The sequence below is a fragment of the Cyprinodon tularosa genome, unplaced genomic scaffold (genome assembly GCF_016077235.1).
Source record: "Cyprinodon tularosa strain WSP-4 unplaced genomic scaffold, ASM1607723v1 ctg402, whole genome shotgun sequence".
Taxonomy (NCBI): Eukaryota; Metazoa; Chordata; class Actinopteri; order Cyprinodontiformes; family Cyprinodontidae; genus Cyprinodon; species Cyprinodon tularosa.
The window spans coordinates 264,732-280,341 of record NW_024039122.1 but is presented as its reverse complement, the minus strand read 5'-3'; the positions used below and the strand labels follow the sequence as shown (position 1 = coordinate 280,341).

General features: G+C 40.3%; 1 protein-coding gene across 6 annotated transcripts in view; it reads left to right on the top strand.

The window, feature by feature from the left end:
• slc12a7b (solute carrier family 12 member 7b) overlaps positions 1-15,610 on the top strand; it is a 109,847-nt gene that overhangs the window by 71,710 nt on the left and 22,527 nt on the right. For all 6 annotated transcript variants that reach the window (XM_038298209.1, XM_038298208.1, XM_038298206.1 and 3 more), the window contains exons 3-8: positions 943-1,074; positions 5,086-5,232; positions 9,816-9,870; positions 11,915-12,045; positions 12,233-12,474; positions 12,571-12,782. In XM_038298209.1, the coding sequence (XP_038154137.1) occupies positions 943-1,074; positions 5,086-5,232; positions 9,816-9,870; positions 11,915-12,045; positions 12,233-12,474; positions 12,571-12,782 (919 nt within the window). The remainder of the gene's footprint in view (positions 1-942; positions 1,075-5,085; positions 5,233-9,815; positions 9,871-11,914; positions 12,046-12,232; positions 12,475-12,570; positions 12,783-15,610) is intronic.

Genomic DNA, 15,610 nt, shown 5'->3' with positions numbered 1-15,610 from the left:
AAATCTATGGCATGAAATGTATTCCTTTATTGTTGCAAAGAACGTGACTTTGTTAATGGAAACTTCAAGCCCGATACAAAATCTCACTCTTGACCAATAAAAATGTTTTTTTTAACATCCATCCAGATCAATAGAAATGCATCTTCAGTCCTTACTATAGAACTGAATAGAATGTGATCTGAAAAACACATTTTAAAAAGCATTTCTAAAACTCAATCTGTAAAAAAATTAAAATATAACATTTAAAATTTGAATTTTATTTGGAAAAGAACAAAAAATGAACAAAAAACACATCAGAGAAAGCAGCAAAGTTACGCTCAATACCTTTTATTGTTTTGATTTAGCGGGGTTTCAAAGTTTCATTCTTGGATTTTGTTTTTATTTTTTCCCATTTAGAAAATGTATTCCTTTTTTGTTTCAATATTGAAACAAAATTCACTCCATACAATCAGCCGTCTACTGATAAGTTGATCAGATAATTGACACTCCTACAATAAACTCATTTGATCTCTGACAGGTCTGTTGCTAAGCATCATCTAGTGCTACTGAAAGTCATAGAATAAATTAGGATGCAGTTTATTTTCATTAATTATTTTCAACAATAATGTGAAAAAATAAACTGTAGCACAAGAGCAAAATAATGAATAAAGCTGTTAAAAGAAAGAGACATAATTGATTATCGGTGTCAATCCACCTCCAAGACTATTTTATATTTTCTACAAGATTAAAGATACTTTGATAAAAAAAAAAAAAAAAAAAGAAATATCCAGATTTCATCATGAAACTGCGTTTTTATAGAAATCATTGTACAAGTAGAATTCCCAAACTGTCAGTTGTTGTTTGGGGCCCCCCTGGTGACCCTGGAGCCCTAAGCGATCCCTGAGTTCTCTGGTTCTTTGGGCCGGCCCTGGTTTAATCTGATCCTGATCTGATGCTTCACAGGAGGAGATGGACAGCCACCCCATGGTGTCATCACTTCTCAATAAACTGGCCAACTACACTAACCTCACCCAAGGAGCCCATGAGCACGAGGAAGCTGATGAAGAGGAGGGCGCCAAGAAGAAATCCGTTAAGGTAACAGCCGCTGACCTCCGTCTGTGTTTTTACCTGTCATGGCGTACGGAAGCACAGGAACCACCGCTCTTGTAAAAAAGTCGTTATTTAACGGCGTCTTTGACCCGTTTTTCACCTCAGACCTTCCTCCGGTCCCCCCCTCTGTTCTTATATAACAGCATTAATAGTTCTCATTATCGCTGGTCAGAAGGAGCACCGGCCACATTTAGGTTTCTGCATTAAGTTTGCCCCTCCATCTCTGGACCTTTTTTTGGATCCAAACTATTTTGACAGTTTTGCCTCAAAGCACACAGATACTTTTCTAACCACAGCCCCGGTCCCATGCTAGTGCCCCGTCCCATCCACTGCTGCGGGCGCCTCCCACTGCCTCCCAGAAAGCAGTGGGTGAACAGATGAGGCTGACTCTGCTGTGGCCCCTCTTTGTCTGGAGAGCTGGAGGCTCATATCAGAGCAGTTAGTTCACTCAAGGTGGAATCTGATTTACCTTTCTTCTTTCTGTTTGACGGACTCTAAAGGACTGTCGATTGTTTTTTAAGTGAAGGATTTTTGGAGGTATTGTTTTTTTACTGGAAGCTGAAGATTTAGATGTAAATGCTTCTTTTGTCACCTTCATGTAAGTCTGATTTATATTTGGATTACAAATTCATACTAAACATCTGTCAACTCTGCAAAAAACTAAAACTGAGTAGTCAGTTTTCTTCAAATAAGTTAGTTTCTTTTCTTTCTTGAGTAAAAAGGTTTGTCAATGGAGTCAGATTATTCATGGTTAAGAAAAGAAAATAAACTGTTATCTTATTTTAAGTGTATAATTCCTATTTATCTTATTTTAAAGGCAGACAGACTCCTTCCACCATCAGATTAACTGATTTACCTGCTCATATTAAGAACAAATACATAGATTTGAAGAAATTTTTATTTATTTTTTAACAGTTTCTGCAGTGGATCAATATCTTCTACTTTAAACATCTGGTGTTATATTGAAAATTTGCTCATTGAGCTGATAAACATCCATATAAATAACATTCCACAGAGTAAGGTTTTTTTAATCCGATTGTCATCCAGAAATATGGAGGTTTTATATTTAAAACATTGCTTATACTATTTGGGGGCAGGTTTTTGCTCACAGTTGATGTAAACTTAAAAACGAGCTGACTTAAAATTAAATTTATTTCAGACGATTTTGACAAACAATAAATGAATCAACTAAATACAAACAAAACAGTCTGGTTAACATCAACAAAACACCAATTTCCAAACTAACTAAATTCACATGAACATAAATAGAAATAAAACCCTCCACCAAATAAACCTGTCAGTATAAACAGCCACAGAAATGACATTGATTAAAAGAAATTGTCTGAAAAGGGGTATGAAGAAGTAAAACTTGTTTTTCATACCCCCTCTCCCTGCTCCCTGTAATTGCACTTAAATTAACTTAAAGTAGAGTAACATTCCTATTAAACTTTTATGCTTTATGCCTGCTGGGGGGGCGAGGGGTGCTGCTGCCTATCTCCAGCTATTAATGGGCGAGAGGCGGGGTTCACCCTGTACAGGTCTCCAGTCCATCACGAGAATTTTAGAGAAGACAACTAACCTAACAGTCATGTTTTTGGACTGTGGGAGGAAGCCGGAGTACCCGGAGAGAACCCACGCATGCTCAGGGAGAACATGCAAACTCCATGTAGAAAGACCCCAGGCCAGGGAATTTAACCCGGAACCGTCCTGCTGCAGCGCTACCCACTGCTCACTCTGCAGCCCCCATGAATGTGTTAATGGGCTAAATTAAAACATTATTTTTAAAAGAAACCTACAAACAGAGAGCATCCCTCACCTCATTATGGTCAGAATTCATTTCTCCATTTATTTTGATTTAAAAAGCTCCTAAATCACAAACACATCCAGACTCTGATTGGTTGAAGCAATGCCAATAGACAGAAAAGTTCATATTTTTGTACATCCGATCTTTCGCATTAGTTTGCTCCTAAACACGTCTCTATATATGAAATACCAGACCTGAAAGAGGGACCACTCACTGGTATCTACCATTGTAGAGTCACTATAAAACCTCCTCCAGGCTAATGAGGTAACAAATAGAAGAGCTGCTCAGTCCTTTCAACTGAAATAAGGAGGAATTAGAAAAAGTTAGTCTGTTGTGTTTAATCAGATCCAAAAGTCACAAAGAAAAGTTTAAAGGACTTCAAGCTTCTAGAAGGTGCTATATTTTTTCCTATCATATTGTATTAATAATTGGATAGCCATATTTCCTAAATAATATTTATTATTTCAAAATAAAATGAAGGCCTTAATTGGTATTAAAATGTCTTAAATCAGTCTTTCGTAGGTTTAAATTTTCAAAACATCATAAATAGGATTATTTTTAATTACAATTTATTTTTGTAATCAAAAGAAAACGTAAAAATTGACAATTTCTTTTTTTTATTAAAAAAAATGTCTCGCCATTATTGGTTCCGTCCCGATAGCGGAACCAATAAAACGTTGTTGATACCGGGAAATTTGGGAGATGCGCCATTAACTTTTTGTCTGGAAAATATGAGCAAGTGTAAATGTAACCAAAATTGTCTCCAGCCAAGAGTTTTCTCCATGGCTAAAACCAGTAACCTGACTCCGCCAGATGGATTTGCTCCGCATATCCATCTGGAAACCTTCCGTTGAAGTAATTTTGGGAATGGGCGAAAATACTGGTTAGCTGATTGGCCTATGTTGGTGATAGACGGGCCAAATAAACCAATCAGATCAACGAAGCATATGACGTACTAACAGAGCGACGACGAAAACACAACCACAAGCCAGGCTACTCTTGCCGAAACCAGTCGGGAGAAGAGCAAAAACATCTTTTCCTCTGAGAAAAGCCTCCAGAGCAGTGTTTTGCTCTTCCTTCAGTGAAGAAATACTCCGTAATTCTGATAAAACTTGCTCGATAGCCACGCTAACGCTAGTTTCATCGGCTGAAGCCGCCATGTTCTTTAGACTGAACTGTCGCGCTTCTCGTTGCGTCACACCTCAACCCGCCTCAAAGCCAACGCTGATTGGACGTTCGTTTGGTGAACAGCTCCAAATTTTCTTCAACGGAGAGTCTCTAGACTGATTTGCGAGTGAAACCTTGAAAGCTCGCGAGATCAGGATGGTCTCACGAGGCTATAAAACCAGTACCAGGGAACATACATGAGGCACAGTGTATTTTGTGCAAGAAGTCATTCAAACTCGGAACGATCGGAATTAAGGCAGTGGCGTCGCACATGCGAAGCACGAAACACAAAATCGTCAAAATGGAGTTCCCGAGAAACAGCCGGTATTTCTCAGTTTAGTTCCACCCTTGTCTCTGCAACGCCTCCACTTATCACCAAATCAAACATACTAAGAAAACAATACAAAAAACATAGCTGCACAAAAGACTTAGTACTGGTTATGTTGTGGCTTTAAAACTGATTTGTTTTGTTCCCTGCTAAAACAAAGTTTGTGAATTCAGTTAAATAATTGTTAAAATATATCTGTCATTTGTGTGTTTTTAGCTTTCTTCCTGTATGGGAAGCTTTTCAAAATTTGAAACATTAGTGCAGTGGTTTATGTTAAAATAAACCTTTGGGTTAAGTTGTTGCAAGCAGGTTTTTCTTCTGTTTCTTGTGAATTTGGTCTTAAATTTTCATTTCAAGTGGCATTAAAAAGTCTTAAAAAGTCTTGAATTTAACTTGCCTTATGCTGTAGGAAACCTGAGTAAGGAGCCCCCTTCATTTATAAAGATCCTGTTTGATTGGAGTTTATGGATATTGGAATATTCTAAGAAACTGAATGTTAGTTTTCTATAAGCTGAAGGTAGAATTATTACATCACTGAAGTCAATCATTTGTTCCAGTAAACGCGCACTTTTATTTGTGTGTTTCTATTTTCTAAATGGATAAAAAATATGTTTGTTTTTCTTTACTGAATCTTTTAGTTGGTTTTCTTCATTCTGTATCATTTCCATCTAACTAGCTCTCTCCTTCCTGTCCACAGAGCCCTCAGATGGGAACCTTCATGGGCGTCTACCTCCCTTGCCTTCAGAACATTCTGGGGGTCATCCTGTTCCTGCGCCTTACCTGGATTGTCGGCACGGCCGGCATCCTGGAGTCTTTGGGGATCGTGGGCCTGTGCTGCGCATGCGTAGGTTTTTAATCCCAGCCAGCGACTGGCTCTTCTTATTTGTGACGATCAGGGAAGAAATCTCTGAGAAAAATGACTCCTCAGTTCATTCAGACACAAACAGGACTTGTTATTTCTCCTGGTTTTACCACCTTGACGTCTGATCTGTCCGCCCTGGACGTGTTAGAAACAAACACCCACTCAGGCCCTATATTTGGCTCTCTCATTGCAGACGGTGGATTATTCCAGATTAATCATGGAAAGTACAAACCTGAAACAATAACTTTAATCTCAGTGACATCATTTTGGCTGGTAATGAAATTTCTCTCCTGGTATTCCTGAGAGTGGCCTTGATTAAACATCATTCCTAATCAAGAAGCAATAATTGATTATTTCTGAACAGACTGATCATTTCCAGGACTTCACCTTAGTGCTGCAGATTTTTCCTGGATGTCTAATGTGGATGGACTCCCGCTCTCTTCCTAAATCCATCTAGATTGCGTTAGCAGGGTTAACCGTACTGTCCATCCCTTCGGTTACGTAACAGAGCTGAGCTTAGTCCAGCAGATTAACGTTCAATTTCACTGCTTTGAGAACATCTGACTTCACACTAATGGCTTCATCAGCGGCCTGCTTAAAGAGGCAGAGGCAGCGTCACTGAAAAACACACCAAGGGCTTCATCACCACATTCAACATCTTCAGATTCTGGTTTTCTTTTACTCCCACGTAGATGCTGTCCACTTTAATATTAAGGCTGCATTTCTACCAAAGATTAACATGTTATTTTAGCCGAATAAACATTGTTTTATGTTAAGCCCATCAGTGGAACGGCTTATCAAAACATAGACTTGTGTTGCTGCAGGTCTGTGTTTATGTTGTCACAGAAAAACCTCATAGTTGGTTTTACTCCCTATTCTTTCTCTTTTTGTTTATTTGTTCTGTTTTTATGTATAGAACACATTTCAAACAAAATGAGGGTGACATAAAGTTCACACATAGAAAGGGAGAACAGACGTTACAACATAAGCTAACTATAGCTAATCATAGTGTGTTGCTATTGAAGTGGAGTTAGCAGAAGGGATTGGTGCTCCCACCCGGGCTCTCCCTTTCCCTGAGGGTGTTTACTCGATGCATTCAAGCGGCCCTCTCCTTTGCGCTCCCTCTTAGGTAACTGCCTCTCAGGATACGTCCCGGCTTCTTTTCAGGGTGTCACGGTTGGGCCTCAAAGTCAATTTGGCAAAGATTTGTCCAGTTCTATCTCAGTCAACCACGCTTCTTGGGATGCATCTAGACTCCACAACCATGAGGGCCTGTCCATCTGTTCACAGGGTGAACGACACATTGCAGCTTGTCAGTCAATTCAGGCTGGGCAGGCAGATAGCTTATAACATCTCCCTGCGAATGCTGGGCAAACTGACATCAGTCACTCGTATCATGCCCTTAGGTTTGCTCCTTCTACGTTCTTTGCAGCAGTGGCTCAACAGCTTTCGCCTAGACACCAGGCTGCACTGACATCGCAGCCTCTTAGTGATGAGGATGTACCCTCCTGCCCGAGCTGGAGATCCTTTTGTCCAGTGGTGTTCCAATGGGATTAGTAGTGTGTTGAAGGGAATTGGTCACCACTGATGCCAGCCCCATTCGCTGGTCCACCGTGTGGCAACACAGAGCGGTTTGGGGTCTTTGGGATCCAAGGGAGTGCACCAAACACATAAACGTGCTGGAGCTGTGGGCTGTTCACATAGCCCTCAGGCGTCTTCTGCCCCACCTAGAGGGAAGGCAAGTGTTGATTCGGAAGGACAACACCTCTGTTGTTTACAATACAAAACACCAAGGAGGCACCAGGTCGGCACGTCTCCTGAAGGTTTCCAGAGATCTCCTGGAATTGGCTTTTCCCCGTCTTTCCACCCTGTGTGCAGCGTATGTGACAGGAGGGCAGAACCAGGTTGCAGACTCTATCCCGCCATAGACCTGCTCCGGGAGAGTGGTCCCTTTATTGCGACGTAGTGCGCATGATCTGGAACCTCTTTGGGCAGGCAGAGATGGATCACCACAAAGGGGTCAACCCATTGCCTATGGTATTCCCTGACCGGGGTGGTGGGCACACTTGGCCAGGACATGCTGGCTCATCCTTTGCCACAGATTTTCCTATATGCCTTTCAACCCCTCTCGCTGATTTGGCCTACCCTATGGAGGGTTATCGAGCAAGGCCACAGAGTGTTGCTGGTAGCTCAGTTCAGTGCTCTGCCCGTGATGAGAACCCGGTTTCCTGCTCGGTGCCCACTATTCTTGAGTTCCTTCTGTCTCTTCTTGATAAGGGCCACTTTCCTTCGACCTGCTGTCACCTATCTGTCGACGACCGTACAGTAGGGTGCCATGAACTGGTTTCTGTTTTTCTGCACTGTGCTCGTAGGTTCCGCCCACAGGCAACTCCACGAGTGCCTGATTGGGATCTGCCATTGGTTCTCGCGGCTATGTGCCACCCGCCATTTGAGCTTTTGGCTCAAGCGGATCTCAAGTGGCTTTCCTTCGACCCTTAAGGTGTATGCTGCAGCAATCTCATGACGTCACCTATCTGTCGATGACCGTAGAGTGGAGCGCCATGAACTGGTTTCTCTTTTTCTGCACAGTACTTGTAGGTTGCACCCACAGGCAACTCCACGAGTGCCTGATTGGGATCTGCTGTTGGTTTTCGCGGCTCTGTGCCACCCGCCATTTGAGCCTTTGGCTCAAGCAGATCTCAAGTCGCTTTCCTCCAAGACTGCTTTCCTGATGGCTGTCATCTCAGCTAAGAGCTACATGGTCTCTCTGTCAGCCCTACCAGTAGCAGGTGGGCTCCAGATGGCTCCGCTGTTGCCCTGTTGCCTAATACTACATTTGTACCTGAGCTGTTGTCTCCATTTCACCATAACCAGCTATTGTGGCTTGCTTGGTTTTAGCCTCAGTCAGATGCAACTGAGGATGGGTCTGTGTTATTGTGCCCAGTAAGAGCCTTGGAGGCATACATTGCAACCACTGTCAATCTAAGACGCTCGGACTCAGCTTTTCCTATGTTATGGGGGTCCACGGTTAGGCTGTTGTCTTTCAAAGCAGCATCTTTCCCATTGGATTGTGTCATCAGGTCACTGCTCCCTGTCAGTTAGTGTGAGGACACATTCCACCAGGTGCATCTCTGCTTCCTGGGCGGCTTTGAGAGGGGTCCCACTGGAAAGGGTTATGTGCTGCTGCTAAATGGGATTCCCCGACCACCTTCACGAGGTTCTACAATGTCAATGTGGCTGCCCCTCATCCACAGGGTCAGGTCCTTTTACAAGGTTCTGCTGGGCCTCCTCAGTGAGGTACATGTTCAGGATTCCTTGTGACATCGCTGACATTAGTCATTCTGTGCTTTTGGCACCGCCCTGTGGCAGTAAGTAGGGATGAAATAGAATGAAAGTTAGGTATGCAACTATGGTTCTATGAATTCCGGATCACCGCCAGAGTTTCTCTGTCTTTCAGAATCCTTGCTTTTGCAAGAAAATTCTTCAGGAACAGAGCAAAGGATGACACCAGGCTATGTATCTTCTGAGTGGTCATCTGGCATCACAGGTGTGACTCTGTTGGTATAATTACTCGACCTGTGCATGCCTGAAGGGAACATTCAGTGCTTTCAGCACTCCCCTGTGGAAGTCATTTAGGATTCATAGAACCATAGTTACATACGTGACTTTCGTTTTTAGCACGACCACAGAATAAAGAAATAGAAATGTGATATCCTACCAAATATCCATCCAAGCATTTCTTTACCACTATAATCTCATATTCATTGGTTTTTCCACAATTTGTTGATCAACAAATGATCCCTCAATAAATAAAAGTTATTTCCTCATATACTCAGTCAGTTTTTAAGTCAGCTTTTTCTTGTTTTCTACCCTTTTTTATTTGTAAAAAGAGCTAAACAAATAGCTGAATACCTTAATTAACTTGTAAAAACAAAACCAGTAAATTCATTTGTTGTTCTAAAACTTGAGCTTTTAAATCGATTTTAAAAGCCAAACATCCAAGTAACAAACAAATGTGTTTGAGGTGTGAAGTCGCCTTGTCTCTGTCGCTCTGATCAAACCCAAGCTGCTGAATAGCTGCTTAGGATTTCACTGGAAACTGTGAGCTGATTGGTCTTAGTCCAGCTTGTCTGTCACTTTAAACCAGACATCAAGCACAAGGACGTGAAGTTTCTTCGTCTCGCCTCGTCTCTTCTCCTTCCTGCTTTCTTTCACTCAAGTTTACACCTTTATGTGATTTTTGTTTTCCATCCTGTTGTCTTAATTTCCTCTTCTCCTCTGCACTGACCTTCCTCTCATCCGGAACGTTCCATTATGTAATCAGCTGATGTAGATCCTCAACCACAATTACTGATTTCAACGGAAAGCTCGTATCCATAACAAATCCATAAGATTAAATGCCACCAGCAGTCCCATTGGTTAAAACTAAAGCAGGGAAATTCACTAAAACAAATAGAAAAGAGGCCATGAAGGTCTTTCTTTTTGTTAAACAGAGGTGATCTGATAACCCAGCTTAGCTTCAATTTGATCATAAATCTTTTTAACTGTTCTTTGATTTCTTTTAGACGATGCTGACAGCGATATCCATGAGTGCAATTGCTACTAATGGCGTTGTACCAGGTAAGATGTTTGTTTTATTGCATCATATGCTGCTGTTATTATGAAGCTTGATGGAGGAGTCCTGCTTTAAAATGGTTTCCCATTTTAAACTCAAGTTATATGAGATGACGAGACGTCTGTTAAATGCACAGATCAGAGATTCACCAACTTAGCCAAGTTTGGCTCCGTCCAGTTAAATATTTTTAGACCTCCAGCTGTGAGCAGTCAGTGGGAGAATCCATGTGAGAAAGTATGGCGGTACTGTTGGAAATAAGGACAAAAAAAAAGTCTTTAGCCTTCAGATTTAGCACTGTTAGCATTACTGAGACAGCACTTCATCCCTAGATAATGTTAATCCTTTAGGGTAGAAATTCCCAGAAGAGTCTAAGTTGGGCTAAAACTAACGATTATTTTGCAAATTGATTAATAATTTTTATATTAAGAATTGAATAGCCATATTGCCTAAAGAAGACTTTTTACTGAATCAAACCAGGTGAAATTCAAACTTTTCCACTTGAGGGGTTCTGGATAGAGCATATTTTTTTATAGGGCACTTTTTTTTTATATTGAATGCAAAATATTTACCGTAATTTTCGGAATATAAGCCACACCTGAATATAAGCCTCAGAAGCTAAATTGCATGATTTGTACATATACAAGACGCACCGGACTATAAGCCGCAGGTTTTTTATGTTTAATTACCATATGGTTCGTGTACAGAGAGGATTGTCGGGAAAGAGGCAACTGTTTGTAGCCTCGTGAGACCATCCTGATCTCGCGAGCTTTCAAGGTTTCACTTACAGATCAGTCTGGAGACTCTCCGTTAAAGAAAATTTGGAGCCGTTCACCAAACGAACGACCAATCAGCGTTGGCTTTGAGGCGGGTTGAGGTGTGACGCAACGAGAAGCGCGACAGTTCAGTCTAAAGAACATGGCGGCTTCAGCCAATGAAACTAGCGTTAGCGTGGCTATCGAGCAAGTTTTATCGGAATTACAGAGTATTTCTTCACTGAAAGAAGAGCAAAACACTGCTCTGGAGGCTTTTCTCAGAGGAAAAGATGTTTTTGCTCTTCTCCCGACTGGTTTCGGCAAGAGTAGGCTGGCTTGTGGTTGTGTTTTCGTCGTCGCTCTGTTAGTACGTCATATGCTTCGTTGATCTGATTGGTTTATTTGGCCCGTCTATCACCAACATAGGCCAATCAGCTAACCAGTATTTTCGCCCCTTCCCAAAATTACTTCAACGGAAGATTTCCAGATGGATATGCAGAGCAAATCCATCTGGCGGAGTCAGGTTAAACTGTTTGGGGAAGCTCCTATTTATTAACATTTCAACACAATTGAATTGAGACAACTCTTCCTGCTGGCATCTCCAACGTCTCACCATTGACTCGTTGATTCCAAGGTTACGTGCAGCGGTTCTATTTCCTTTGTTTACTGCGAAATTGACTACCTTTAACTTAAAAGCTGCATCATATGCATTTCAACATTTTTTTTTACCATAATGAGGGTGTTACACAAACTGTCTTGCGCTCGCAATGTCCGTCTTTCTCGGAGACGTAAACATGGTGCATGGTAAAAATCCATAGATTTAGGTACCGTATTACCCTAGTGGCTGTTAGCTGTAAAAGTCCATAGATAACCCGCATTGTTATATAAGCCGCAAGGTCGAAAAATGGGGGAAAAGTCGCGGCTTATACTCTGAAAATTACGATATATATTTTTTTAGAATCTTTGTATAAGGTCTAATTACTGCTCTGAGTGTATTTCTCTTTCAGGCATATTTTAGAGTCTCTACACTCCAGTTAATGATTAATCGATACTAAATTAGTTGACAATTATTTAAATAATCAATTAAATGATTAGCTGCCCCAGTTCCCGGAGTTTCCAAACCGTTTTTTGTTCCAGGACTGATCTTAAAGCCTTTATTGTCTGTTCAGCCTTCCTGTTCTCTGCTAAAAATCTGCTACTCTCTACTAACTGAGCCACAAACATGAACAAACATGTTGTCTCCTTTCAAACAGCTTTCTTTGTCTTTCCTCTGACTGTTGTTGTTGTTGTTCTCCAGCTGGAGGCTCCTACTACATGATCTCCAGGTCTCTGGGTCCAGAGTTTGGAGGAGCAGTCGGTCTCTGTTTCTACCTGGGAACAACCTTCGCAGGCTCCATGTACATCTTGGGTACTATTGAGATTCTGCTGGTAAGAAATAGGAGCCTGTTTGTTCCTGTATTCGGTCTTTTGCACTGGTTCCTCATTTAGGATTCTGCCAACTGTGCGGTTTTCCATTGTTTTCCTCTGAGTATGCATATAAATCTAACCAAAGAGGAACCAGGCTGTCTTCTACTCTTTTCTCAAGTCTTTGTATTCTTTTTTGTCCTTTTCTCAGACCTACATTGTGCCTCAAGCAGCCATCTTCATAGCAGAGCAAAAGGAGGACGAAGTTGATGCCCTGCTCAACAACATGCGTGTCTATGGCACATGCTGCCTTATACTCATGTCTATAGTTGTCTTTGTTGGAGTCAAATACGTCAACAAACTGGCACTGGTCTTCCTGGCTTGTGTCATTCTCTCTATCCTCGCCATCTACGCTGGAGTCATAAAATCCATTTTTGAGCCGCCAGATTTTCCGTGAGCCCCGTTTTCTTTTTTTTTAAGAGTCTCCTCCACATGTTTTAATCTGCCGATCTGATTCATTAAGGGCAACTTCTCTCTTTGTGCTCGCAGAGTCTGCATGTTGGGGAACAGGACACTAAAAAACAACGACTTCGACAACTGTGTGAAGACGGAGATCATAGATAACCTGACGGTCACCACCAAGCTGTGGAGTATCTTCTGTGAAGGACCTGAGCTCAACGCCACCTGCAACGAGTACTTTGAAAACAACAATCTGACACTCGTTCAAGGCATCCCTGGCCTGACCAGCGGGGTCATCTCAGGTGGGTCTGCAGATAAGACAGTGACGGTCTAGGTACCAGATCTGCTCAGGTTGAGCATGCCAGTTAAGTTACGCTACATTGGCTGCACGTTAACACATGATGTAAAACATAGTGGTTGCCCAGACAACGATAATAACTTCACGCAGCGTCGTTAGCGTGTTCTATGACAGATGAAGTTTTATCTCATCGATAACAAAACTGGTGAACAAAGTAACTGCAAGACCGTGATATAAAGGAAGAGGTCTGGGTAGCGCTGTAGCTAGCTGTGCTCAGGTTACACTAACAGGTTAGCGTCTTTTAAGCTACACTACTTTTGAATTTGTATCAACAAGAAGCGTTTGTTTTCTACAAGTAGAATAACTGTTGTTTTCTTCGTCTAAAATCTCTACGAAAGTCATTTTTAAGATGTTCCATTTGTCCTCCTCTGCCCTCAGATCTTGATAAAAAGAATAAAAATAAAGTTTTTGTTTCACATTGTTAAATGGCAGAGCTAAGTCTGTCTGAGAATGCAGTGCTTTCCTTCAGGACTGACATTGATTGTTTTCTACTTTTGGCTACTTTAGATCGCCAATGAAATGTAAAATAATAGTAAATATGGGTACTAATAAGTTGAAACTCCCAAAAAAAATTAGATCCTTAAGAAATGGGTGCAATACAGTTTGTCCGAGTCACGTTGTAATATGATGACGTCATAAGAAGAGGCGGGGCACCGAGCAGATTTGGTACCTACAACGGCTCATAAGCATGTCGATTAACCCAACTCCCCTAAAACCAAAACAGTCTTTCAAAAGCTCATGATTGTGTTCAGACTGGTTTTCTGATTTCTCAGGCTTATAATGATTTTTAGTTATTCTCTGCCTAAATATTGTGAAAAAAAAACCCAACAGGCGTTAAACTCAAAGCCTAAAAAAGTTATTGGTTAAATAAATAATAATCTTTTGTTATTTAAATTATTTAACCCCTAATACCTGAATTAAATGCCAGGTTTGCATGTTTTTGTTGTTGTTTTTTTCTGTCAGATGCCAAATTAAATCATTAATAATTTGAACATTACAGCTCTAATTAGTATAAATTTAAATATGAAGCTAATTACTGACATTAGGCGTCTAAGAAATAAGATATCATTTTCAAACCTAGGATTTTAACAACTTTATTGGTGTTGTTTATTGCTCAGACAAGATAAATGAATTAAGTCAAAACATGTTTTAAACAAGCATTACCTTTGTTTATAATCAAACTGATCTAAATGCTGGAAAGTCGACTCACTGTGCAAGAAACCACTAAAACAGCATTAGAAATGTGGTTGTGTTTTTCACTTTTAGTGTTTAAAATGTAGAAAATGACTTAGACGTCAGTAACTTTGTTGTTTTTTCCAATGAACTGCTAAACCAGTCTGTGCAATAACTAATCAGTGATAGAAATGTGACTGAAACATCTGTTTTTGACAGATAAGTTTCAATGGTAAAGATCTCTTTAATGTATATTCCTAGGAGCGTTTATTAATGTAGAAATAAATGTTGAATTATGTAGGGAAATTATATGATCATTTATTCATTCATCACTATTTTTGTAATTTTAAATTGATAAATTGTATGAATAAATGCTAATTATTTGAAGCATGTAACAAAAGTAATTTCCCTTTGGGATTATTAAAGTATTTCTCATTCTGATTCTGATATTTTGCATTTTCTACAATTTTACTCAATTACTAACTTTCCTAATCTCCGTTTCTTTTTTGCCTAGTGAAGCTAAAAAGCCTCAAAATCAGAATAAACTTTTAGAAATTCCTAATATGTTGTCAATTATTAGATATCAGTTGTAGGAGATAATAATAAGCCTCTATGTGTTATTTAGATATCTAACCTAATGCAGTTTCTGTACCCAAAGTGCATCTTTGCTTTGGATCCTGTTTAAAATACACTTTAAATAACTTTATGAGAGAAAATAACTTTTTTTTTGTACCTTTATTACCAGAGATGCATATAAACCAACATTTGTATTATACATACACCATGTATGTATAGTAGAATATTATATATATATATATATATTAGCCATTAACAGTGCAGGAGTCAATGAGTCCTTCTACATCTCAGCAGACATTTCCTCTCCACACCTTTCTGAACTTAAAGCTAATAAAACACTCCCCTCTAGTGGCAGCTGTTGTAATGCAGGGTTACATGACAGGAAACATGTATAAACACATGTGTCGGGACTCTTTAGGAATGTCCAACGTCATAGAAGACAAACTAAACACGGAGCGAACTCCGTGCCCAGCCGGAGCCGCAGGCTGTAAACCCTCAGCATATTTCTGGGACAAGTATGTGCAGGTGTCAGACGATCCCAGATGAACTCCTTCTTCTCATCCTGGTTACATAACCTGCTCTTTTCCTGTCTGAGATTTTTTTTTTTTTTTTTGCTAATTCAGTGTTTTATTTAGTAACTCAACACAGCAAAGCAGCCAGATAATTTCTCACATTCAGATGCTTAAAAATTCAGACTACATTAAAGTGATAAATGCTCAGAGGAGATGCAGTGTCTGCACAAACCGGAGGCTGTTCCAGCATAGAAGGTGCTGCTGTTCACCCAGTACCTTATACATAGCAAAACTTGTTTTTTATGCAAAGTGATAAACATACTAGATTAAGGTGGGGGTGCCTCCATGGTATCTATGTGATCTAACAACAGTTTCATACAAGGTTTAATAAAGCAGGACTTTACCCTTTATACGGCACTCAGTGAAATACTTTGAAAATGTAAATTTCAAGCCAATAGTGTTTTTGGAATCCAGGAATAGACCTTATTACCTTTGAAACATAAAAAAATTA